This window comes from Calonectris borealis, chromosome 4 (assembly GCF_964195595.1).
Source record: "Calonectris borealis chromosome 4, bCalBor7.hap1.2, whole genome shotgun sequence".
NCBI lineage: Eukaryota > Metazoa > Chordata > Aves > Procellariiformes > Procellariidae > Calonectris > Calonectris borealis.
Genome location: NC_134315.1, coordinates 56,709,327 through 56,735,926, shown reverse-complemented (window position 1 = coordinate 56,735,926; position 26,600 = coordinate 56,709,327). Strand labels below are relative to the sequence as shown.

The 26,600-nt window shown below is 39.5% G+C and overlaps 1 protein-coding gene across 2 annotated transcripts in view; it reads right to left on the bottom strand.

Moving 5' to 3' along the window:
- The window catches only part of BANK1 (B cell scaffold protein with ankyrin repeats 1), a 157,213-nt gene that overhangs the window by 10,567 nt on the left and 120,046 nt on the right, over window positions 1-26,600 (bottom strand). For both annotated transcript variants that reach the window (XM_075149623.1, XM_075149624.1), the window contains 4 exons: window positions 18,290-18,386; window positions 16,454-16,759; window positions 13,106-13,381; window positions 2,906-2,974 (listed from right to left, as the gene is read on the bottom strand). In XM_075149623.1, the coding sequence (XP_075005724.1) occupies window positions 2,906-2,974; window positions 13,106-13,381; window positions 16,454-16,759; window positions 18,290-18,386 (748 nt within the window). The remainder of the gene's footprint in view (window positions 1-2,905; window positions 2,975-13,105; window positions 13,382-16,453; window positions 16,760-18,289; window positions 18,387-26,600) is intronic.

Here is a 26,600-nt window from a genome sequence, read left to right as displayed (position 1 = left end):
TTCTTTCTGTTTATTTCGGTTTTTTTTTTTTTTTCAATGAGAGAAATGCAACAAATCAATGAGGATTCTACTATTACTCTTTGGCAGCAGACTAGCATCTTAAGCATTTCATTCATTACTATTGCCCTGATCCATGGATTTTCCATTAGTGTCAGTTCAAATAAGAACTTCCTTCTAGTGCTAAAGCTATAGTACTGACATTTTAAAGGAAGTTGTTGCTACGTTAAGACAAAAAATATCCACAGTGCCTTTTTTTCCCTTCCTTCTCCAACTTCACACATTACATTTCTCAAAAGCTGGGGCTGAAATTTGGTCAGAAAGAATTTTGAAGTTTCACATGATTTCCTTCCCCCAAATTATTAAATACATTGCAGTGACAAGAAAACATTACAACCTAGTCCTCCTAGAGATGACGATACAGGTGCACAACTGAAGGGAAATGACAGGGAGACGTGTGTTGTCAGATTCACAGCTTGGTCCAGGGAGGTGTAGCACCATGTATCTCCAGGATACTGATACTGAACTGGCCGATCCAGAACACACAAGCAGCCATGAAACAGGGCTCTCCGAGCCCTGTATGAGGCTGTTGCAAAGGTGCCATAAAGCACCTGTTTCACTGCACAGAGAATGCAGCCAGGATAAAAGTTTAAACCATAAGTACGATTTGGGTCAATTTTTCTGCTGTGTTATACACCAATATCTTTATTTTAAATGAGGAAGGACTGTGCAAAGGGAAATATACTAAGGAAGTGAAAAAACAGCTACTGTGGCTTCTCCCACTCCCTCCTTTTGATCATACTAGCCCATATTAGGCATGAATCTCTACTCTTTTCCATTTCAGCTAATTGTTTCTGCTTTGATGGAGTATCTGATAAGATTATTTGGAAATCAGACCAGTTTAGGTAAAACTGCATTTTTTTATATCAGCAAAAGGGGGGTGTGTGTGTGTATTTCCTCAAACCCATAAAAGCTATTCTGTTTTATCACAGAATCATAGAATGGTTTGAGTTGGAAGGGACCTTTGAAAGTCATCTAGTCTAAGCCCCCTGCAATGAGCAGGGACATCTTCAACTAGATCAGGTTGCTCAGAGCCTTGTCCAACCTGACCTTAAATGTTTCCAGCAATGGGGCATCTACCACCTCTCTGGGCAACCTGTGCCAGTGTTTCACCACCCTCATTGTAAAAAATTTCTTCCTTATATCTAGTCTAAATCTACCCTCTTTTAGTTTAAAACCATTCCCCCTTGTCTTGTTGCAACAGGCCCTGCTAAAACGTCTGTCCCCATCTTTCTTTTAAGCCCCCTTTAAGTACTGAAAGGCCACAATGAGGTCTCCCTGGAGCCTTCTCTTCTCCAGGCTGAACAACCCCAACTCTCTCAGCCTTTCTTCATGGAAGAGGCTTTCCATCCCTCTGATTATTTCTGTGACCCTCTTCTGAACCTGCCTCAACAGGTCCATGTCTTTTTTGCGCTGCGGGCTCCAGAGCTGGACGCAGTACTCCAGGTGGGGTCTCACCGGAGCAGAGCAGAGGGGCAGAATCACCTCCCTCGACCTGCTGGCCACGCTTCTTTTGATGCAGCCCAGGATATGGTTGGCCTTCTGGGCTGCGAGCGCACATTGCTGGCTCATATCCAGCTTTTCATCCCCCAGTACCCCCAAGTCCTTCTCGGCAGGGCTGCCCTCAATCTCTTCATCCCCCAGCCTGTATTGATGCTGGGGGTTGCCCCGACCCAGGTGCAGGACCTTGCACTTGGCCTTGTTGAACCTCATGAGGTTCACATGGGCCCACTTCTCGAGCTTGTCCAGGTCCCTCTGGATGGCATCCCGTCCCTCAGGCGTGTTGACCGCACCACTCAGCTTGGTGTCATCTGCAAACTTGCTGAGGGTGCACTCGATCCCACTGTCTATGTCATTGATGAAGATACTAAACAGTACTGGTCCCACTACAGACTCCTGAGGGACACCACTTGTCACCGATCTCCATCCAGACGTTGAGCCATTGACTACTACTCTCTGGATGCAACCATCCAGCTAATTCCTCATCCACCGAATAGTATACCCATCAAATCCATATCTCTCCAATTTAGAGAGAAGGATGTTGTGGGGGACTATGTCAAAGGCCTTACAGAAGTGCAGATAGATGACATCCATAGCTCTTCCGTTGTCCACGGATGTAGTCACTCCATCATAGAAGGCCACTAGGTTGGTTTGCAAAGGTATGCTACCAATATTCCACCATAGTAAGATCTAGAATGTCCTGCATTCTTTTCCTAAGTGGTTTAGCATTCATGAAAAGTAACGTCAGCAGCACTGGAGACTGCAGTTCCCCGCTGCAGAAATAAATAGGTGATTATGTGCTGCTCTATATGCTTTAATGCTGACCTGCTACTCGTTAACAGAAGAGGGAGGAAAAATCTTCACTGAGTGTTCATTCAGTTTTTACATAACATTGTTAATTATTTTAGGGTACCATTAATAGAATTTATGGTAGCAACATATTGATGGGCTAACAACTCAAATAACAACTGGACTGGCACAAGTAATTCCTTTTACATGGATGTTGGGGTACCCAGGAGAGGACTGTTGCTCCCCACACTGCTGCCTTTCCATGGCTGGAATTAGTGCACAGCTGAGCCCTCCTGTCCTTCCATTTCTTGGTTTTAATCACAATGGAGAAAGGAAACAGAAAAGCATAAAGTAACTGACTCAACAAATCTTTCCCACAAGACTGTAACTTTTATTTTTCTTTCTTTTATCTGATCTCTTAATGCTGCAATGCCATTAAGGATATAAATCATATGTGGGAAAATAGATGCTGAATCAGTCAAAATCAAGTCACAGCAAATCTCTACTAGTTCTACTGAAAAGCATCAAAGCAGTTAAAGAGCTAAATTAAATTCTGTACCGGGCTTCCTGGCATCGCAGTACGTCCTGTCATTGTCACTGGGCACTCGAGTGGCCTTTTGCTGAAACACTACAACAAAATTAAGAGTATAAGGAAGTTGATGAAAAATGGCAATAAAAAACATCACACGTTCTGAACGAAGGAAGGAGGCTCATGAAAGCAGGCTGGAATAAATTTCTTGTTCTAGCCTAGGAGTATTTCTCAACCCACTTGTCAGTCTAATGTTAATTACTTGAAAAATTGTTCTGTTGCACAGAATGGCAGGATAACTGATATTACAGATATCATGACAAGAAGCTTTGAAGAAAATAAAATAGACTTATCACATTAACATATTACTTTTTTAGAAAAAAACCAGCTAAATCTCGGAGTTCTTCACATGGTACAGACACGTACTTATTTTATGGGGAAAGCTAAGGCAGAAAAAAACAATAGTACTAGGTGAGAATAATGACACTGCTTAAGAAAGATTATGTGTATCTTTTTGTCTACCTTATTCAAGCACTAGGAACAGCAAAGCATGATCACTTATTCCATTAGCATAGCCCATCATCCCCATTCCTGTGAGGTGCCCAGAGTACAGCCAGCCTGGATACTCCGTGAAATGCTGCAGTCAAACTTGTGCTGGCAGCATGTGTAAAACCCAGAGGGTGGGAATTGCTTGGTTTCTGACTTAGCTACTGCCATATAGGCTTTCCCTCTTAAGTCTCAGTTCTGATTTTAGCTAAACAAACTGATCATCTAGAATAATTCCTTCCCGTTAAGTAATCTTTCTGACATCACTGCAATGCAGCAAACGTGCCAGTTCAATGGAGCTTGGGGACCAAGGCCCAGTACAATGGAGCTCTGATTAAGTGGCAGAGCAGGCATGCTCTGCATGGTACCCCGGAGTCCTGGCTTCTTGCTCCTGCTGACCAGGGAAACCCAGTGGACCTTGGTTTGCTCCTTGTCTGCCTGCTCAGGCTGCCTGTACAATGCATCCACTTTACTCAGGGAAACTTGTAAAACGGATGATCAAGACCGCTGTGACATCTAAACTCTGCGCATGCTACGTGCAGAGGTGAGGAAGGAGCAATTCCTAAGGGTGTATTTTCTACGCTGCAGAATAAAGTCTTTACGCTAACTCCTGAGTAGGCTTGTATGGAAGGTGATGATAAATGAAAACAGCTGGGGACTTGATGTTCCTTAAAATGTTCTCAGGCTAAATGGAGAAAGTAAAAGAACTATACAGGCAGCACAATCTGCTGATGTTATATCCCTAGCTTCAGCTTAACACTGATAGATTTTAATTTTTGTAATACTCTTCTCTGTAATTCTCAAAGAATCCTGCTAAATATGGTTGCAGTATTTTTTTTCTATACTTGAAATAGTATTCTCTTTTTAAAGAAGAAATTAAAGTAACCAGAACACAAAGGTAATGCAGGCAGCCTGAATTTTACTGCATAAGGAGGATATGGGATATACTCAACAATGTCCCTGATTGGAAAGCACTTTAATTGATAGGCTTTGAAATTTCTGCTGAGTTTTGCGGTGTTGGAGTAATCAGAAATGGAATTACTCTTTCAGTTCCAAGAAAAATTGTTAAAACCACTTTACATGCCGCATCTTGCTGAAATGATTTTAATTGGCAGCAAGCATTCAGCATGGGTGAGGTCAATGAAAACAAATTCCTGTTTCTGGAATACCTGGAAAGACGTATGTGCACACCACTGTACGACTGCCAAAGGTTTAGGGAAGACTCCAGCAATTTGCTCTTTCATTCCCACATTCTAATTACTTATGAACTGCTCAAATACAGCAGTGGAATGAAAGAAACAGGTAATCTTGCACAGGGATATATTCCATTATTTCTTATGGAAGATAAAGCGAATATTCCTTCAGTAAAGCAATATTAATATAGCAATTTTTTAAAGTGTCAGAATGCCCCAGTCCTTCAACTGAGGAAGGATGTCTATTTTCATATTTTCAGAGCCTCTCTGCCATAGATAATCTGATTAAAAAATTGCAGTACTTCCATTATGCTTTTTGACTTAATGTGCACCCTTCAATAATATCTGTATGATCAGAAAGAGAGTCCTTCTGAATTTTTAATCGCATTGTGACTGGCTAAAGTACCCATAGATGCTTGTAGGTCAAAATGTACAAATTAAATGTCCCGACCCGATATATGCTATATAATTTTTGTCTGTGTTGTATCTCCTCTTCTCTCTCAGTTTCTCAGAATTAAAAGAGGCTGAGAGAACTAATAAGTAATTCCACTTTATTCCCTCTCCTCTCTTCAGTTGCTACAGGACACAGATGAAGTTCTTTGCATGCCCTAAATACATTTTTATGTCTTGTGTAGTAAGATCACTTTTTAGGAATATAATATAACCTCAATATTTATTTCTCCAGGAAAGCAAACTCGGAGAGTAAGAAACTACTGCAGTATTTTCTAGTAGGACATGAAACCAGAAAACAACATTTAAAAAGTGTGACAAAACACAAACTTTGTGGCAAATATGCAGAACTCTGGGAAAATCCCTAACAGAAGGCTTGGAAAGTGAGTGGGATCCAAGGAACTCTGAATTGCCTTTTTTATCTCAATCAGACTAGCTACAGATGTTGTTTCAGGCTGTCTGCACATGCAGGTAAACAATGTTATGAGGCTTAAAATGTGGTTAATATTTTCATGGTTATCACCACAAATAGAAGGGCTAGAAACATTTGAAATCTAAGTCTCCTGTGTATAATCCTGTAGCAAGAGGAACATTTTACAGTCACACACTGCGCAAGAAACTGTGATGAGTATAAAGGGTCTAGAAAGAGAGAATGAAATTTTTTACAATAGCTGCAGGTTGACAAAAAGAACAGGAATTTGATTTTCAGAATTAATTGAGGTTTTAACACAAAGCCATAATGGTAAGGAATCATAGATGCACTATGACATTTCAAAAATTGCTTAGTGATAGGCCAGTAAGAAGTGATATAATTAGAAACACAGGCAATCAAAACGTGGAAAGAGTTACATTATGAGAGAGGACAACTCACATCAGTTAAGAGGCAATGATCAATCAAGGTATGGTTTCTAATTTACATTTCACTTTACCCATCTAAACTATGAGGGATGTTGCCTAATTTGTTTTATTAGCAACATTACCTCTAAACATCAAACAACAGTTTGCCACTCTACTAGCGATTCAAATAAAGTTAGATCGATGAACCTACCCTCTGGAAGAATATGTGAGCTAAGCATACCTAATACTTACCTACTTAATCAACACTTTTAGCAGAACAAACACAAAGGAGAAAAGACACAGTGAGAAAAAAAAAGTCAATAAATATCACTAATTTAAATTCAGTTTGCTTAGGGAAATTCAAGATACATTTATTCATCAGCTTCACTGAGCTGATGTTCCAAACAAAATTATCTATTGCCATGACTGTTTTATTTAGGAAACATTCAAATTAAAATCCAGGGGAACAAAATCTTTATAGAAGCACAAGGCTAAGCGATAATGCAAATTAATTAATACACTAGGGTTGCACTTATTAACACATCTCAACTCAGTTGCAAATTACAGTGAGTTTGTAAGCTTCCTCCTTGTTCTTAGTAGGCTTTTGCTTCATTCATTTTAGAATTGTCACGCAATTAACTCATGATTAATGGAAGAATGGAGGAGGAGGGGTGAATTACTAGTTGGGACATGTTGCAGGGACAGAATCCTATCTTTGCCCACTCCATTTTTTTTTCCCATTATTTAAACATTTTAACATTTAAACTGTGTGTGCATAGTACCTAGGCAAATAAAACTTGCAAGTTTTTTTTCTGGTAGAGATTAGATTGTAAATTAGATGTACCACAGCAAGGGAAGACAAATACACAGAGAATACTAAGGAAGGAATATAGTTGAATGATGCTTATTATTCAGGAGACGAGAACTCTGCAGATGTTTGTTCACATCTTTTTAGACCTCGTTTTCCTTTTGTCTGTTTTGTTTGCTAACACACTGAGCATCACTCAGCATGAGGACTAGACAGAGTTCATCAATGCAATGCTAACCAATAAGTTTTGTGAGAGATGATTAAGGACCACTTCTAAAATTTATACAAGATATTTCACATATTTAAGATTAAAACAAAAAATTCTAGTGATTCATAACATGAAATCAACTATGAAAATGGGGCACTGTAAACAGTATGGCCTTTTTTATTTTTCCGAGGCAACACAGCTGAGCACAGAACAAAAGCGTATCAGCATGCCTCATGACTCTGGTCTAGTTAGGCCCAAGCATTGCGGAGAAGGTATGGCTGTGCTGTGCTGTGCAAGGTAACAAAGGCTCAAGTCCCAGGAGCTGCCCTGTCATGGTAGAATGGGTGTCTGAATGCACTTACACTGTCAGAAGGCAAGGGGAAAAAGACTGGAGAGTCTTAACTGCACTGGTGTGAGAAAACCAGTGACCAGATCTAAACTGGTACAGCAGTTCTGATCTGTTCTAAATGTGCTGCCTGACACACAAGACATTTATGAGAACACACAACAGTCATTTCATCAGGATAAAGACTAGGTGATGTCAAATGCACGTGCAGAAATATCAAACTGCCATGCTGCTCCGTTACTTGCAGTGGCCCAATGCATGCTGCCTGAGTTTTTCAGCTACAGCATCACATCCACTCAACACAACTTATACAGGCTGTTGTCAGCCTCTACCTTCCACAGCCATATAATTAGTTGGTTGAGATTGAAAAAACCCAGTTTTCTCAGATCAAAAGTAAAATGATGTTAAAAAGAATCACAGTGTAATGACAATGTGAAAACACTAATCCAAAAATAAACACATGCTCACCAGCAATTCTCTTCCCAATTTGCAGTGAGATTCTGAGTCTGTCAAATATGAGCTCAAATCTGTTAGAATCCCAGCAACCTTGGTCAGGGAGGGACGTCAGGAGACTACACAGAGACGACTCCCCTCACCGAGGCAAGATAGAAAAAGTAATACCAGACCCCCTTCTTACAGAAGGGGTAAAGAGTGACTGAGCAGAATAGGTACTGGTGATTAGTTTAAGATACCATTCAGAAGGCGGTGTCAATGTACTTGCTGTACCATACACAATGAAGAGAACTCTCCCACTGTTGCTCTTATCAGACATTTAACTTAATGGATTATGGAAGTTGGAAGGACTCTAGCAATATACTCAAGAATATTTGCTCCAGCATGTAAAACCTGAATATACATCTGCAGTTCCATTTTTCTTCAGTGGAGAAAAGCAAAAAGGGGAAGACTCTAGATCTGGTTTTACCAGAAATATGCTATTTAGAACAGTTTGCTTTTCAACCCCGCAGCATCCTATAAATATTTTCTCTCTGTGCACCTTATTCAGTACATGTTTCAATCTACCAAAGTTAAAATAGCAAAAAATCTGATTGAATGAACACAGTGGGTGAAGCCAGTATACCACCTCCCAGCCAGGTCTCTAAAAACAGTCTGAGTGCTCTAAGACAGCTGAACAGTGGTTCCTAGTATTTTATTCATGGAAAAACACCCTCAAGTTGGGGATACATAATGAAATTCATCTGCAGTGCAGTACTTTATACTCACTGTAGGAAAGTACTAAAAAATTCCTCTGTGGGACATAAATGTTTTGCAGTTTGCATGGACTCCGAGGCTTCACTTTGGAAACCCCTGCTTCAAAGCATTTAAACAATCTTCATAATAAGAATTACTAACTCAGGATGCAATCACTATAGTTCCGAGTAATCAGCCTGAGAAGCTTCCAAGACACTAACAGCTCTGTTCTGGGTTTTGTTTTTTCATTTCATTTGGGTTTATGTTGTCTATTCTGTACATGAGAGATTCTGCCTCCCTAAAAATATCCACCGGCTGCTACTTTTTCTGCATACCCTGTGATTTTGATGAGCAATGAGAATGCTATTCTCTTCTGGGATAGTAACTGGGAAACATATTTTTCCACTGCTAACTTTTAACCCTAGTGTGAAGTCCCACAGACAGCTATCTTAAAATAGTAAAATGTTTCCAGTGCACAGAGGGGAAATGCATTCCTTCAGGGATTTGTAAGAGCAAAGGAACAAAGGCTATATAGCATATGACGTTTTATTTATGCTGTGGTAGGGCAGGTGTCCTTGCTGCAGAGAACCCCTGTCAAACTGGTGGTCTCTGATAAGAGGTAAATGATCAAACCAGGACAGTAGTGTAATCCTTAAGCCCTGAGGCAGTTCTGGTAGGTCAGACTTCAGAAATGGTAGGGAGGCATTACAGAAACTCATGCACCTGTCCTAAGAATACACCGGGGACTTCGGTTTCCAGCTCAGTCAAATCTGGTATCGATAGGGAACATTAAAATTGCACTGTAAACTGAAAACACACCACCTTCATACATTTATTTAACAGTTGTTTTGGCAGCACACAATTGGAAAAAACACCAAAATAACCTACAAAGGAATACTAAGCACTTGAGGAATGGAAAGGGAGCACACTAAGAATGCACACCACCTGGACAACAAGCTATTTGGCACCGATTTGCAGCTCCATTGGTTGATAAGCCTTTCACACAGAAGGCAGAGTTCTTGCAGTGGTCTAAGTTAAAGAACAAATGTACTCTCTGTTTGTTAAAGATGCAGTACGTTTAGCAGTGTTCAATACAGTAGTTTGCACATTCATTAAAATTTGAAAATAGAATAAATGAAAGTGAGTAAAAGCGATTAGAACACTTATGTTTTAAATCTTTCAACTCACTCATGTTTCCCAGAATTTATTTTTCAGCAAATTCAGGTCAGATGCTCAAACTGTAAATTGCGGTAATTCAGTTATGACAGCTTGCATCACTGAGTGTCTACTGCTTAGGTTTTGAAGTGTAGATCCTGCTCTGAAAAAGACTCTAAAAACGGGCTTGTGGAGTTCCATGTTTTTCTATACATCAACAGTTCCACTATCCTATTCTGCAGAGCACCAAGTGGTAATCTACAGGGAGCAGGCTTTCTGCCTAATGTAAACTTGAGCTTCCATGTATTTGAAAGCTACTTATTACAAAGAGAGCTATTTGCTCGCTTTCTTTGTTGTTACTCTCATGGAAACACCACTGCTTTTGCTTAAAGGAGAAGATACTCTTTTGTAACTTCATGGACTTCAAGGTATGGTGAAAACCCACACGTGAATTCAGCCACTTGATTTGTCCCGATGGATACAAAAAATAAATTAAAAAGGAGGCACCAGCATGCAATCCAAGAGGCAAAAGGCATTTCTGTTATCCAATGCTTACGCTTTTTTTTTTGCCAATAAATGAGCCCATAATTTTCCATCATCTCTGTGGGTACATAAAGGGCAAAAAGAAATCCTCCTCTTGCATCATGGCACTATCACAACAGCCCCTGCAATCCTTGGAGCATGAAGCTTATTCTTTCCATGAACTCCCAAAGTACATGGGGATCCAGTTGTGGGTGGCCGTGTAGCCTTAACACAGCCCTCCTCTGTGCATCATGCTCTATTCTCTAATCCCATTTTTCCCATAGGACCTGTGTCTTCCTGAACACCAGAAGGGAACGGTTCTGAAGATCAACCAGAACTGTGCAGTGAAGATAACCTGTTTCTTACAGGAATATGATTTAATTTGTTTTAGAAGTTAAAAGGTATTTAGTGAATGGAGAGAGAATACAGAGGAGGGAAGGATGCCTCAGTTAAGTAACTAAATGTTGCTCTGCGGAACAGGACTTCTCTCTCCAACAAAGCCCCAGCGTAACCCCAGACAAGTCATTTAAGCCAGCAATTGGGCTCGTGAATCCCTGACGTTAGGGTGCTGACTAGACACACTAGTGATTTAATTTGAAGTTCTGAGCACTTGTAGTGGCCACTGAAATCAATGGCATCTCTGCTTTGAATGAGTAAAGTATTATGCAATGCTGTTAATCTCAAGAATGGCATCTTAGTTACTTCATATTGGGCATCCAAAAACTCAATGGATGCAGAACAAACCAAAGGGTTTATCACAGGAGGGTCTGAAACAACACACTGGACCTAGGGCAGGCACGAACTGTATTTTGAACAAAAACGGGAATGAAAAACTGAAGAGTTTTGCATCTCACTTTAAACACTAGAAACAAAATATCTGTGATAAATAGCAGCACACAGCTTTGTACTTAAGGACTGTATTGTAATGTTTGTAGCAGGGAGAAGTAAAACAGCAAAACTACCTCAATTCTCACTTCTTGGTTATTTGACTTTGCAACTTCCGCAATGCTGTTTTTAAGATAACATATGAAAAAAAAACCCTGAAATTATCTTCAATTTATTTGAGGGCTGAAAAATGTGTATATGCACTAGCCAGAGTAATTTCATTTTACACTGATTAGATTAAATTATAAAGCAATGGCTGCAAACACATGCAGATTTTAATGATGGACTGGAATGAAATTTTCTAGTTCTTACAGCCGAAACAATCTTTTTTTCCCCCTGATTATAAGCAGTTTTAATATAATAAACTGGAAACTGGGATATTGCTGGACTGGATGAAGAATTTTTTAACCACTGTGGAGAAGAACAAAAATTGCCAATCCAAGTAGCAAGAAAAATCTTTCAGTTGAAGATATATGACTTATGTCTAAAATTTGACTATCGATTTCAGGAATCCCTGCACAAAACAGGAGAGCGAGAAACTCCAGATCTGAAACTAGCAGGATGGCCAGGTGAAACAGAGGCCTGAGTGGTCAACTGAAGCTTTCTTGAAGCGCTTCCACTTTTCTCATTTATTGTATAAGTAAATGAACTTGAGCCAGAGGCTGATTTCACAGAACAACAGGAAATTAATTTGGCTACCACCACCTGCTTATAAAAGCAAAGCTAAAAACCTTGGGGTGTGTGTGTGCGTGTGTGTATATATATGGTGTAAAAGAACCACAGTCCCATCAAAGCAGTTCCTCTGATAGTCTCTTCCTTAGTGAACAGTTAGGGTAGGCAAAGCAGAAACACTCTAGTGCAATAAAAGACAGTAAAAGCAAACTCCCAAATAACGCATCTTCACAGTAAGGGTTTTCAAGTTACTGGTCTGTCTATGACAATGGAGGACTAAGATTTGAGACACTGCTCTAGCAATCTCAGTAAAAGCAGCCATTTCAGGACTTTTTTAGTTGTAACAGGTCCCCTATACACATCCGTTCTTGGATTACACTTTAACCACCGTAATGATTCATCCTTATACCTCCTGAACATGCTAAAGAAAGAGCAACTAAGTGATGAACACATCACTCCACGCATTCTGGCCCTCACCTGGAGTTATACAGCCTGGAGGAAGAGAGCTAGCTAGGAAGAATAAAATAAATCACTGACTGAAATAGGCATGAAAAAGGAGGTGCTCCTCTGTATTTGGTAGGATGATTTGGGTAGTATTAATCCTGTTTTGGTGCACAGGATGGAGTATGCAATCTACTGGTATCCTTTCTTAACCTGGTTTTCTACCATTTATTCTTAGGCACATTCTTATACCTTGGCAGGTTTTTGTAGAGGAGGCTGGAAATGCAGGCAGTATGGATTTTGGGGCTTACAGACAGATCTCTGCAGTAGGTTCACAGAAATTCCTTTTGTTATTTTGAAATTTGGCTTCAGTTTGAATTGGACTACAAGATACCTGAAATCTCTTCCAGCCTTACATTTCCATGAATAAGCTCAAAGAGGTCCCCCAGTTTTCACAGCAATGGTAAAAGGATAGAATCCTTCCTCAAGTGGCCATTTCTAGCATCTTGCATTGGAGAAAGGATATTTGAAAGAGGAGTTCTCACACAGGCATTTCTCCCTACTGTTCTCATCAGAAAAAATAAAATGTCGCCAAAATCTCTCTCTTAGAATTAAGTAAAAACATTTTGACAAAGAAACTGAAAGGAAAGGCAATTCAAATAGCACATTCTGTATCGCACTGTTAAAACAGACATGCTCACAGCTAGCCCAGTGATTGTTAGTTTTCCATCATATTGTCATAATTTTTATAAAATTAAACCAAAAAAGTGATGCTATCCGAGATGCAAATTGAAAATTAACATTAGTCAGAGATGTTCTCAGCTCATTTGAAAGGTAAGAACAGGTTGACTGAATCAACCATTTGTTGGTTTGAAAGTAACTGAACAAGGATCTTAGTCTTTTAAGAAATATTATTCATCAAATAGAAGAGCCATGTCTATGTTCTACCAGCAAATATTTACAAAGCAGCAGCACTAACCTTGTACTATATAGGGAGTGTTCTCCTCTCTGACGGGCAAACACATGGGACGAGGGGCAGGGGCTGGCGGCCTGTTCACAATGAAAGACCTGCATTCTTTCCTTTTCTCCTCCTCAGCCACTATGAAATCATACAGAGATTCATCCAGTTTCACACAAGTGTATGGGTGTTCCTCCTCGCCGTCTCCCTCGCATGGATCTTGGTCTTCTCTGTAGCATGCTGTTATGAGTCCGCCACCACGTTCTCTTTCACTTCTGTCCTCCACAAAATTCCTCTCTGAAAAAGTGAGGAATTGTGTTCCACATATAGGGTAAAGAAAGGAGATTAGGACTTAAAGCTTTAGAGTTTCCTAAAGTAACTCAGAGACCTAATTTCACTTCTAAACTAAAGCGCTCTGATTTTCAGAGGCTTCTGATCATTTAAGTCAGTAGAGAGGATGTCCCAAAGGAATAGTTCTGACTTTAGGGCCTCCTCATGATTTCACATCAGAGTATAAAAAATAGATGCTTAGCTATTAGCCCCAAAATAAATGGGCTTATTTAAAAGAAACACTGAGTGCCCCAGCTGCTCCCACAAGAGTCACACAAACATGTTCTTTAATGGTGAAGCCAAGTAAGTGGTACCTGTGGCCCTTGGCATTTTGGAAAGTCAGGCTATTTGTTAGCTGTTGCAACAGCAACTTAAGAATTGAAACTTATTTTAGAAAATGTTGGGGTTTGCCTTTCCCACACCTTCAATGTCCCACTTGGTTTTAAGGGCTTTACTAAGATGTACTGTAGGACAAGGTGAAAAAAATTTAAAAAGCCCCTTACAGCGTAGATGGAATTTATGACCTCTTATAATCTATGCTAAGACTATCCAACGTCCCCACCTCAATAATTTCCCTGACTCTTTGTACTCCCTATATTTCATAGTACAACTACTCAGAACTTGCTTTCCTTTAGCTTTTACATTTTACAGCATTAAAAGGAATCGATGAGCTTCCTGATACCTGGCTTTGTTTTCATTTGTCTTTAAAAACCCCACAAACTGCTATGAGTTAGAAGCTGTTACTGAGGCTGGTGTTCCCATAAATGTTTATAAATTCCTTGTGCTGATTACCATCCTTCCTGCAAAAACAGTAGGCCTGCCTGGAATTCTTGTATTGAGTCATGTTTTCCTCATGCTGTAATCTAGTGCCTGTACATGTGTATCTGCTGAACTAGGCTGTGGTCGCTACTGGTGTTTTCAATCCTTTGGCTGCTATTTAAAGAATTGTTTTATCTGTTTATGGGTTCGGAGGAGCTAAACAATCTTTGTAAGTGGGATACATTTATAAATGGGATCTGTCATTTATAAATGGGATGTATAGTAATACGTACTATCAACATGTATTTTGGGTAAGATATAAAAACGTTTTAAAACAGCAAGTGGGATTAATACACCTGCCATATTTAATATGAAAAATATTTTGTTTCCATGTCACTATGAAAGTTCTGTTTCTTTCTCTGTAGGATATTCTTTCTTTTAACTCCCACAGGGGGCACTCTCATGCCAAAACAAAGACTTCAGGAAGAGGGGACTTGCCTTTTAGGTATTCCACAGCAATAAGGTATTCCACAGCAAAGTAGCTGACTAAAAATACATAGCCATGACTCATTAGAGCTCCTCTTTGAAAGCCAGCATCATCCTCATTTAGAAGAATTCTGATACCCCCCACCCCATTCCCCAGTGATGAAACCAAGGCTAACACTTCAGGAAAATTCACAGCATGTTTTAAATGAACTATTCACACAGGAGCCTTTTTAGATGAACTCTGCCTTACCAGCACAAGATTCAGCAGAGGACACTATGTAGCCGAGAAACTTCCTCTGCTGATACCCGCATACAGACAACCGGCATTTGGCAGAGAGGGTCACATTACTACTTGACGGTATAGCCACATGACAGCTATTCCAAGACAGGCATTTATATCAAACATACACTAACAAATTCTGTATGCCAAACCTGACCCCTCATTTATGCACACATATAGCTGCAGTTGAATATTTTGTGGGAAGCAAAACGCATCTTTAACATTAATTTTATTCTGCCCCTCCTTCTCTTAGAATCCACTTAGAATAGCCAACTTTTTCTTTCACAGCAGAAAACAGGACGAAAACCTACCTATAGCAGGCTATAAGGCTAGAAAGCTATTTCTGTCTACTTATGTGAACTTCAAAGTGCTTGGTGATGGTAATTTAAGACTCTAACAGGTTATGCCACATTTAAAAACAGAGTTAACAGTAATAAGCAGTGGAGAAACTGAAAAGCAATTTGTGTGCACATTTATCAGTAGTGTCGATGACAAATAAGAAGGTTTTTTCCCCTATGTGACTATTTAAGACTGGTATTTAAGCTTGAATTCTTTTGCATACTTATTTTTCCCAAAGAGGAAAAATGATAATCATTCCTTCTAAAATAGATGCAAATAGTATTTTGGGCTTCTCATCTCTTGAATCAAACTACAACACTAAATTCTAGATTTTTATTCTGGGGCAGAAGTATTAAAAAAAAAAGGCAAAAAAAAAAAGGCAAAAAAAAAGGCAAAAAAAAAGGCAAAAAAAAAGGCAAAAAAAAAGGCAAAAAAAAAGGCAAAAAAAAAAGGCAAAAAAAAAAGGCAAAAAAAAAGGCAAAAAAAAGGCAAAAAAAAGGGCAAAAAAAAGGGCAAAAAAAAGGGCAAAAAAAAGGCAAAAAAAAGGCAAAAAAAAGGCAAAAAAAAGGCAAAAAAAAGGCAAAAAAAAAGGCAAAAAAAAAGGCAAAAAAAAAGGCAAAAAAAAAAAAAGGCAAAGCATTTCATTAAAGGTCACAATTTCTCCCTCTCTTTTCAATCTGCAACACAATATAGCTTTTTATTTCTAACCACAACATTGGCTAAAGTGTTATAAAATACTATGTCACTCTTCTCTGCGCAGTCACTTTCTATTAATTCTACCTGTGAAATTCCAAGCTGTATTAAATCAAGACAGTATTTAATATTTGTAAATGGTAAATACTTAAGTCAACTTGACAAAAATACAAGCTCAATCTTTTGTTTCAAGCCTCTCTTATAAATCCAATGCATCATGTATTATTTCACAGCTCTCTGAGATGGGCAGAGTGAGGAAAACCTGAAACCTGAGCCCAGCAGCCCATACCACAATATCAGCTGACATACCTGGGCATGAATATCTTGATGCAGCAAAGTTCATATGCACATGCTTGCTTTGCAGAATTAGGGCCATACTGCCTAGCTGCTGTTAGAAGTGATCATACATAATCTCTACAGCAGCATCTCGTCTGCACTTGGACACGTTTGTATCTGGGATTGTTTTCCTCCCAAGATCGTACCTTGTGATAAATTGTGCAAATTGTCCTGTCTTAGGATGCCAAGCAGATTTCGAGGGGGATGAGAGGGTGGCCTCTTACAGAAAAACCAGTCTCTTCTGTTCTCTTTGAGATCATCAGGTATGCTGGCATACAAATTGTCAGGACTATTGTGAAAGCCGTATGAATCTTCCTCTTCTCGATCTTCATGTTCTGTGTCCTCTCTGCTGTCTTCTACATGATCTTTCTTTTCCTCATCCACCTCAGCTTCTTGCGGCCATCTTGATCCAATTCCATATTGATCTCCTGGGTTCTGCTTGGCTTTTAATGCTAAAGAATGCATTATTTAATTTAAAATTTGCCATCTCGAAACATTTCCTGTTTCAAGGATTCCCACAGAAGCAACACAATGGCTAATAAAACTTTTATGAACTGATACAGTAGGAAAGCTGTCAAATACATACTGTCAGAGAACAGCTTTTTAAATATTTACCAAATCAACAGTGGACGTTTTTATTGTATCTTGCTACTCTGATACACACCATCTTCGTGCATGCAATGTTAAACTTTTCTAGAATTGCTGTCAGAATGAAATCACACACACTTACCTTGCCTCCATAATTTGTATCACTTAACTTTCAATGCAGCACAGTGCAACACTTAGTAAAATAAAGCCGCAGCTCACTTGTGTAACTTGTTTTTATACAATGGTGTTTGGGTGCTTATTTAAATCTCTCTAAAATGAAATAAACATTGCCCCTGGGAGACATGGCTGTACTCCTGTGGAAATGGAGCTCTTCTGTCTTTAGTGGCTGACGGACAACAGAACAAGAATATAGTGGAGGGATGTGAAAGTGTACATTTTTATCACTATCTACAGCATCAAGATTTGGGTAGTCAACCTCAGTAACATAACTGAGTAAACTATACAAGTCCGTCAACAGACTTACAATCAATACGGAGCCCTTGAGGTAGGTTTCCACTCTGAGTTATCCTTTGGTGATGCCTTTCTTTCACCACTGATTCAAATGGGAGGTTAGGGCATTTAGTTGGCTAACATGGCCAGCTGATACAACCCGTGTTCTTCTTCCATATGTCCACCCTGAGGTGTTCCCATATACAGCGTGACAGAGACAGTGAAAGTGTATCAGGGCTAACCAGGTTTCTAGCTCACATTTTCACCTACCTAGATGTGCTAAAGCAACCGGTTTAAACTTAGCAAATAAGAAAAATCCTTTTCATACAGAATATGAGACAGTTAAAAAGATAAAATTGTCAACAAGCAGATAAGATAGAAACAGCATGAAGTTTAGCCTTATAGATCCATGATACTGTAAAACATATGCAAAATATATGCCATCAGTAAATACAAATAAGCAACTTTGTTTGCAGTTTTCAAGGGGAATGCATATGACCACACAGATTATCAACAAGCTTGTCATCAATATATGCTTAGATGTATGAACATCAAGCTGCAAAATGTCTACTATCTGTGCCTCCACACAGGAGTTAGCCGCACCTGGAGGCAGTGCCTCCCCTTATATGAAGGCTGATCTCTGAGAACTTGGAGAACTCAGCTGTTTTCTAGATTCAGAGCAGAGATCACAAATTTCCAGAATTTACCAGGAGGGGTGGTGGCAACTGAGGTCTGTCTTACTGAGCGATGACTTTGTTATCACGACTGAATCCCTCACCTGCCTTCCCCCTTTTCCTAGGATATCTGCCCTCCCTGGAAGTTGCAGTAACGTGTGGAAATTGAAAGTATTAAAATAATTTGCCCCCTCTGTTTGTCCATAATCCCACTCACCTAATGCAGCACGTGCTTTGTAACCAATAAAGCTGTCTAACAACATGACTTACTCACGGCTGGTTGAGTTCCCGAGCCTAACATAAGCACATAAGTGTCATCATCTTCTGCTTCCTCCTCGCAATTGGTGAAATTATCTGCTGTATTAATCTAGAAAGAAAAATAAAGGAGAACATTTGTTTTGGTGACATCATCTCCTACCTTCACACTCTGCTATCGATAGACTATTCAACATTCTACTAAGGGGAAAGTGGAGACAGAAACATCATGCATTTGCAACTATGTAGTGGTATACGTACTATAGGCAAAAGGAATGCGTATATGGGTACATATAAAGGACACATGGTTCTGCCATGAAGCGATATCCAAGTTTGCACAGCAAGGATTGAGGCTAACTGATCTTTCCTTAGCACTGCACTGGGCTGTCCACAGAGTTCCCAACTCTGCTCCCAACTGTGAAGCACTCATAGGTAACGAGAAAGATCAGTAACAGAAAAACAGAAAGTCTATAGGACATTACTGAATAGCTCAAGGGTGCACAGAGTGCAAGAAATCTCCGGAGAGCTCATTACACAGAGTTCCCGCATCCTAGAGGTTGGTACCAAAAGCCGCATGTGCACTGAAAAACTAGAAACGGGACTGCAAAGCAGTTCTACCTCAGTTCCCAAATGTAGCAAAGCGTTGTTTCTTGTTCCTCCAGAAAGCTGTTACGTTCACACAGCGCTTTTCAAAATTAGCCTCGGGAGGGTCAGAACAATCGGTTCTCTAAAATGTTATCAATGTATTTCTTCAAGCAGAAGAGGTACAAACTTCTGCTCAACCATAGCTGCTAAGAGCAAACCTGTTGCCTTATAATATACAACACGCACTTGTTAATTGCTGATTTTCAGAAACAACTGGAATTTCAAAAGGTGACAGTTTTTTTCAAGGAACCCAGCAGGACTTTGATTCCCATGTAAGTGTAATATGAAACTATCCTGCATAGGCACAGCGGAGCCCTCAATAATTATTCAGGAATTCTGAATCACAAAATATTAACTCTGGGGGTTTGAATACACCAACCCCAAAGCAGGTAGGGAAACAGCATGGTCCTTTTATCATCCAGTCTCCAAGACTAATTACAAGCAGATTAGTGGACAGTGAAGTCAAGAGGAAGAACTGATGAGTGTTACATCCTTCTGCATGGTGCAGAAACTGATTCCCATGAGCTCATGCCAGATCCTCAAGAAGTTTGTTCCTAGTATCCTGCTGCCTCCTGGCATCCACAGCCACTGTCTCAGGGACAGAGTTCTCACTGTGTGAAAGGGGAAAAAAATTGGAGAAATAGTGGGTTCTTCTGGGGAACTGAGAATGCCTTCTCCCCTGCTGCTCTTGTACGCAGCCATGTCATGAATACCAGTCTTAAGACAGTGCAGCCACAGGCCGTGCAGCAGGTGCCTCCCTGGCCTGCTTTGCTTTGCTGCTTTAAGAATATGCCTGGTTCTCCACAAAGCTATACCTGCCTCCAACAATAAAGTATTAATCTCTGTCTTCTATGCCCATATAATGTGCACATAAGTGAGAGAATCCTCTGTTTTGCTTGAATTTCCCCATTATTTAAGTGGTTCTCTATACTTCAGAGAAACAGGATACCTCTTAAAAACCCTGAAGTTAGAGCTTTTCAGAATATTTATTTTCAAAAGATTTAGGCCTACATGTGCTAAATGTAACTGTACAGTTGGGGAAAAAAACAGGTCTTCTGATAAGTTCTGTATTTCTCCTGTGAACAGAGGATGTGTGCAGAAGAAATCAAGCAAGCAGAGCTCTAGATGTATTAAGCTCTCCTGCTATTACAGTGGAGTACCACACCAGAGAAATTCTTTCAAGGTGTTCACTTTTATCTTTGCAAACATGAAGTACGCATGGATATATAGTTGGTAGAATGAGGTCAAAAGAGTAAGTGGAGGAAACAAATGGCACTTTCTGATTTTCTTCTTTGGCATAGATATTTCTCAGCTGAAGGAAACCTGGTGACTCACAGGAAAACAATAGAATAGATATGATTAATATGCATCTTTGAAACCTCAGTGTTTCAGAAGATTGAAGGTCAGCCTGCCCTGCTAGCTTATAGAGGCTCCACTGATAATGCTGAATCTTGGGGAATTCAGGATGCAATTCAGAAGTTTAGCCCCTGACTACACTTCCTAAAAGTCTCCTGGACCTGGGAGACATAGAAAAGCTGAATAGATGGAAACAGTCTTTAACTAAATATGTTCACACTAAAAAAAGATTCTGTCTGTATAATGCATAAATTATTGATAAAAGCCTCCTGTGTCATTGGGCATGATGACACCGTGCAGCTGAAAATGGTGCAGTGTCTCCAAAGGCAGTGGAGAGTATCCTTATCTAAGAATGCAAAGCAACATAGCTAAACCAGAATAATGCCACGGCTCAGCTTGAAAACTTTGCCATGATATCCTGAATGAATGCCCATTACTTTTAGGTTTGGAGTGTCTTTTATATGGGCTGGGTCACATAATTTGAATGTAATAGCATAGTCAGAATGATGCTTCTACAGTAGAATTTAGGGTGCGGTGTACAATACGCACACAGACCTGAACTTTAAAGTCTTTTGAGTCAGTTTGGCTGAAAATGGCTCTTTGATTTACATTGAGATTTCTTATGGAGGTCAAGCCACTTTCTAAAGGAAGAACTAGTTTTACTGGAAACCGGTATTACAAAAAAAGGTATAAAAAAGTTGTTGTTAGCACAGAACTGCTCACAACAGACTACTGAAAAGGGCTCTGAAGGTTTGAAACTCTAGTTTGCGAGTTAGCAATAAAATTTCTTTACCTCAAGATACAACAGGAATGTTGGAATGAATTGAAAGTCCTCTGAGAAACTGATAATGTTTCAAGTCCTAAGATTAAATGCCACCTCTCAACATCAAAAGGTAGATACTTAATTTTCTTTCAGTTATGTATTTTAACTGTCTTGATTAAGCTTCATGCCAAAATACTTTCAAAAAGGCCAAGTTTTTGAATAGCTTCAAAGCTGTCCCTCTTATACAAAGACTGAATTGATTTACCTCAGTTATTTACTCAGGAATGCTATTAGCAAAATTATTATAACCATCTTGTCAGCATTTTTTGCAATGCTCTTCTGAAAAGCCATCCTTTTTAAGGCATGTTTTCTAAAGATTTCCTCCTTCTTATACAAAGGATTTTCTTATCCCTCAAAAATATTTCTCTCCAGTGAATATATACTGAGAGGGAATCCTCCCACCTGGCAAGGGCCCACACCATGAAATTTGGTGCATTGTACCTTCTTGTACAGTGAGGAATGAAACATTAAAGAATTCAGAGGAATCTAACCCAACAGTGATATTGTATCAAATTATGGCAAGAGTGAGAAGCACCTGGACATCAGCACTTCCTTTATAAGCAGTAACTCACAGGTAAATATACCAATCACAGCTCACGTTACCTTTTATGTATAAGATATAAATGGATATATATAAAAATACATCCATACCTTATATTCCTAGAAACAAAGTAACACAGAACTCCTTATGGTACATTGCTCGACAGCTTTCAAAATCAGATCTTCATGCTTAAATTGGGCCTGGGACAATGCTTAGGGTAATAATTCATTAATTCATGTGATTCTTATGTGCTTGATTCCATTGTTTTCCAATTGTCTCCTTATTAGTTGTCCTTTTCTTCCAGAAAATTGGCCCTTAATAAGTTGAAATGCAACTATATATCTCTCTCTATATATATCTTTTTTACACTGAATAATTACATCCCTTGTGAGCCTAAATTCAGACTCACATCTCTATTTCATCTTATTGTACTGGTATTTCTCGAAAAAAAAATTAAATGTATGTAACAGAGGCTTCCATGTCTGTGTTGCAATTTGGGAATTCATGCTTTCTCCTACGTCCTCAGTTTTTCTGGATTGCAGCAATTAGGAAAACTGCTGGAGAAAATCCTTACCATTGTAAAATTACCATTGATCCTTTTGACAAGACATTCTCTTTAGTTAGGGCTGAATTAAAAAAGAATTATTATTCCATGGAAGTTAGCTCCCTGTCTTGATATAGGGTAGCTCATAGAAATGCACTGCAAGATTTAAATTGTTGTACAGACTAACAGAGTTGCTTGTTTGAGCTTAAGTATCAAGTACAATATTAAAATGCTGACATGGACTCAACAGTTTTGTGTCTCTGTCTTGACAAATCTGTCATCCCTTCTGTTGATTATCCTCCTGTTTCTTGCAGACTCTGTCTTCTCAAGTCACAGCCTCTGTGCTGTCCAGTGTTCAGTATCATTTGTACCTGAGAGCTCACATGCTGCCTTGGCAAACTCCTTAAATCTGAACAAGGCACATTATTGCAGAACCACTTACAATGCTAAATGAAATGTATATTCTGTGGGATTCTGCAGCGAATCCTTCCATTAAACGCTGGAACTTAAACTATTTTCTTCTCTACATGTAAGTCAGACTCTGCCAGGCCTACCAGGATATACTTCACAGCATTCTCCCCAGATATCCTCTGCTTCAGGATGAAATGATGTTTTTGCATCCTGTGTAAAAGATGCCTGAAGAACATCATGTGTTCCTTCCTCGAGACAAGATTTTCCTTCCTGAAAGTCAGTGCATTACTGGCTGAGCTAGGTGATCCCCTTCTCCTTTTCAGTACAAATTATCTTTCTCTTAGCCAGTATATCGAGTAGGAGAGCACAAAAAAAGCAGCTCCCTGCAGCCAGTCTTGCAAAGCCCATAATTTATAGGATTACTGCAGGCCACATCTAAATTTTAATTCTAATCTTAATTCTAATTCAATTTTCACACCTCAATCAGTCCATCTGCCTACGAGTTTTCTTCATTAAGCCTTTTTCTGAGAGAAGAAAGACTTCAAACAGTAGATTAAACTGAAGGTGCTGCCTTTAATTTCTTTAGGACAAACACTATCTGATCTTCTTCTGGACTCTAGAGCATTTCCAGCTGCCTGTTGGATAGCATTCAGGCTTGCTATCAGACAACTCAAAAATATTATCCAGTCACACTAAGGCCCGTTCTTTCAGAGCTGAGACAGATCTGCTTGTTTGATTTGTTTATAACATGTCACCACAACATTCCTTCTTATCCCACTCCCAACATTCAAAGTCTGCAGCTCAGAGTGTTGCTCTCATCTGTCTCCCACTACCCTGTAGCTCAGCATTTCAGATCAGAGACAACCTTGGTATGGCTGTCCTACAGGCATCTCCTTCTGACTATTAAGCAGCAAGATAACATTGCTGGTCACCTGGAGCTGAACCCATGTTGAACACCAGAAGAGAAACAGTTTCTATGTGTGGCTTCCTTGAGATGCACCAGTCTGAAAGACTCCACTGCTGCCCTCTCCCTCTGCTGATTTGGAGCCCTGATTCTCCTGGGACTCTGAGAAACAAGATGCCAAATGCTGGCTGAAGCTATCACAGTCTATATGAGCTTGCTAGACAGGCTGCCAGGGCATGTAGAGCCCAGGTGCAAGTACAGCGGTGCTTTTAAAATGATCTGATATCAACTATGCAGGTACATGGATGCCTACGTCTTTGGGGTCAGTGAATCCTAAAGAAACAATCACTATTTTCTCTAAATATTGCTATAAAAGAAACCAAGTGGACATGGACTCATTTGCACTTACACTTTCAGTGTCTTTTCTTTCTTTTCTCCCTTCAGCGCAGACCTCAATACTGCATACAGTCCTTTCTTAAAAGTAAAATCAACAGCTTTGAAAACCTGGAAGTAGATGTGAACTGGGAACATTTCAAAACTTCATGTAACTGGGTAAGATTATAAATCACTACACTGGATCATGGAGTTGGAAGGAATTTAAAAAAATATTTCTATTATCTAAATTGCTAATAGGGTACTGAATAGTATGGGAACCAGAACTACTCTAATCAATGAGCCTTTTGACAATGAATCACTGAAAACTAGCCTTATAAAAACATTTCTTATTACTTCTGATTTCTCTTGTTCACTGCATTTCATTTTGTGCCTTGGTCTTTCTCATAATGTCCTTAAGAGCCTGTGCTACACTTCTGTCTTTGACCTTAGTAACCTGATACAGTTTCTACTTCCGATGGACTTCATTCCCCTATTTGGGGTTGTTCTCTTACTACACTTTCAATGTTTCCTCCACAGAGAGGTAAGTTTGCACTTAGATATGCTTTTTTGAAATCTACTGCTATTATGCTGTTATTTCTCATTCCCATCATAGGAACTGTATATAATAACATATCTTAGATTGCCCTCACCAACATTAGCCTGTCTGGACATCCTCAATGACTTTCTCTTCTTTGTCCTCTAGCTATTTCCTTCACCTTAAATGTCAAAAGCTTACCAATGCATTTAAAAACCTGCTGGATAATGTCTCCTGCTGTACTTCTTTCCAGGCAGATGCCGGTGATCTGGGACCTCAGAGCAAGCCTACGCATCGCTGGTACACAAACACAGCACTTTTTTCCTTTTTCCCCTTGACTGTGTTTCCTGAATAAGCTACACTTTTTCATATAAATCATGCAAATTTTTCCATCAGTTATCTGTTACACGAATTAATTGCACATTTGGTCACATAAAAACTGTATCCTTATCTTAATTTCTGTATTTTTTAATTTTTATACAAGTACCTAAGTTTTTTGAGCACTGGCCTACTTTTCCTTATTATTTCTTTAGGCTAAAAATCCCCTCCAAATGAAATTGTAAAGAAACTTCTGCCTTCCCAGTTTGCAGACCACAATACAAATCATTACTGATCAGCATTTAAGATTCTAGAAAAAGGAGATAGCATAAGCAACCTAAGCCTCAATTTATTTTTTGAGAACAACAAGCCCTAATATGATCATGAGAAGTTCTCTACTCCAATAGAAAGGGATGTTTTTTAATCTATTCAATTCAAAGCAATGGCATGAACACCAAAAGAAGATATGCTGGCTTCCTTCTACAAAGTATGCTGGATTCTTGTAAAAAAGGTCAACTTGCTAAAAAAAAACCCCAAATCCCCAAACAAACCAACAAAAAACCCCAGTTTCCACACCCTCTCTAGTGCAAAGTGGAAAGTCTCTTCCAGATAATTTAAAAAGAATGTTTTTCCTAAGTGACATAACTTTTCAGTAATTTCATGGCCTTTTGCATGTGATTTCCTGATCTAATGGAAACATTATTGATCGCTTCACAAACTGCACAACTGAAAACCAGGATTGGCTCTGATAAAAAAAACTCAGAAAAAACTCAGCTGGTCTTCCCACAAAATCTACTTTCATGTATGCTGTAAAGATGTAGAAACAGATTAAATATCATGCAAAATACTGCCACGCTTCACATTCTATGCCCTACATTTGTATTTCTGATCTCAGGAGCAGAAAAATATTTTCTCAAATGATTCCATCAGTTCGTATTTCATTACTGAATCATTTGTTGGTTTGACCCTAACATGCTCATTTGGAAACTCAGCTCTCTTCCTTACCTAGCATTAAAGCATCAACATAATACATTTCTTACCCCTACGCTTCTTCCAAGTGCCTTCTACACAGCTAACTGTCTGCATTTTAATGTTAGCTGTTTTTGGATGAGTGACACATCCACATTTCATTTAGAAAGGACTTAAATTCTGCAAAAGTAGGACTAGATTCCAACTCTAAGTCCTACCACAATAACGACTTCAAGACTAACTTTATGGAGTACTTCAGGGTAGTTGCTGATGGACAAGCATTCCCATTTTGGGACAACGAAGACAACCTTGCCTTCCAGTAAGAACTGATGTTGGGATGAGTGTGGTGAGCCCGTCCCAAAAGAAAGGGCTGTCCTTCTGGCCTATATGTAAGAGCTGGCCTACTCTATGCCATCTGCTCCCAGAAGGCAGCAGCAACAATACAATACTGCTTTCCTCTGTTACTAGATTATTAAGTGGCATGCTTGGCAGGTTTTTTTTTCCATGGGAAGTGAACTGTGCTGGCAAAACCAAAAGCTCTGTCCTCTAGCCCAAGCAGGGTGCTGGGTGCCTCCCAGGGGAAGGAGTCCTCTCCCGTGCTCTGAAGGCTTTATTGACCAGAGGGCTTCAGTGCATGGATACAGACCTCACCAGGCAAGGATTACAGAGGTGGGAAACTTGCATCGCTTAACAGACCACAACGATAGCTATAGCATTTCCTCATTGGGAGTGAACTTGCACAGAGGAAAATGGGATGGAAATAGGGTAAGTCATCAAGACAGAAGAAATTATTTTCCTTAGCTGGATGTTTCCTCCATTTCCCTGTCATAGGCATACCAGACTCGCTTTCTAAAGTGTTTGTTCTTGCTTTCAGAGAAACTGGATTGAAACAGTAGTCCAGTAGC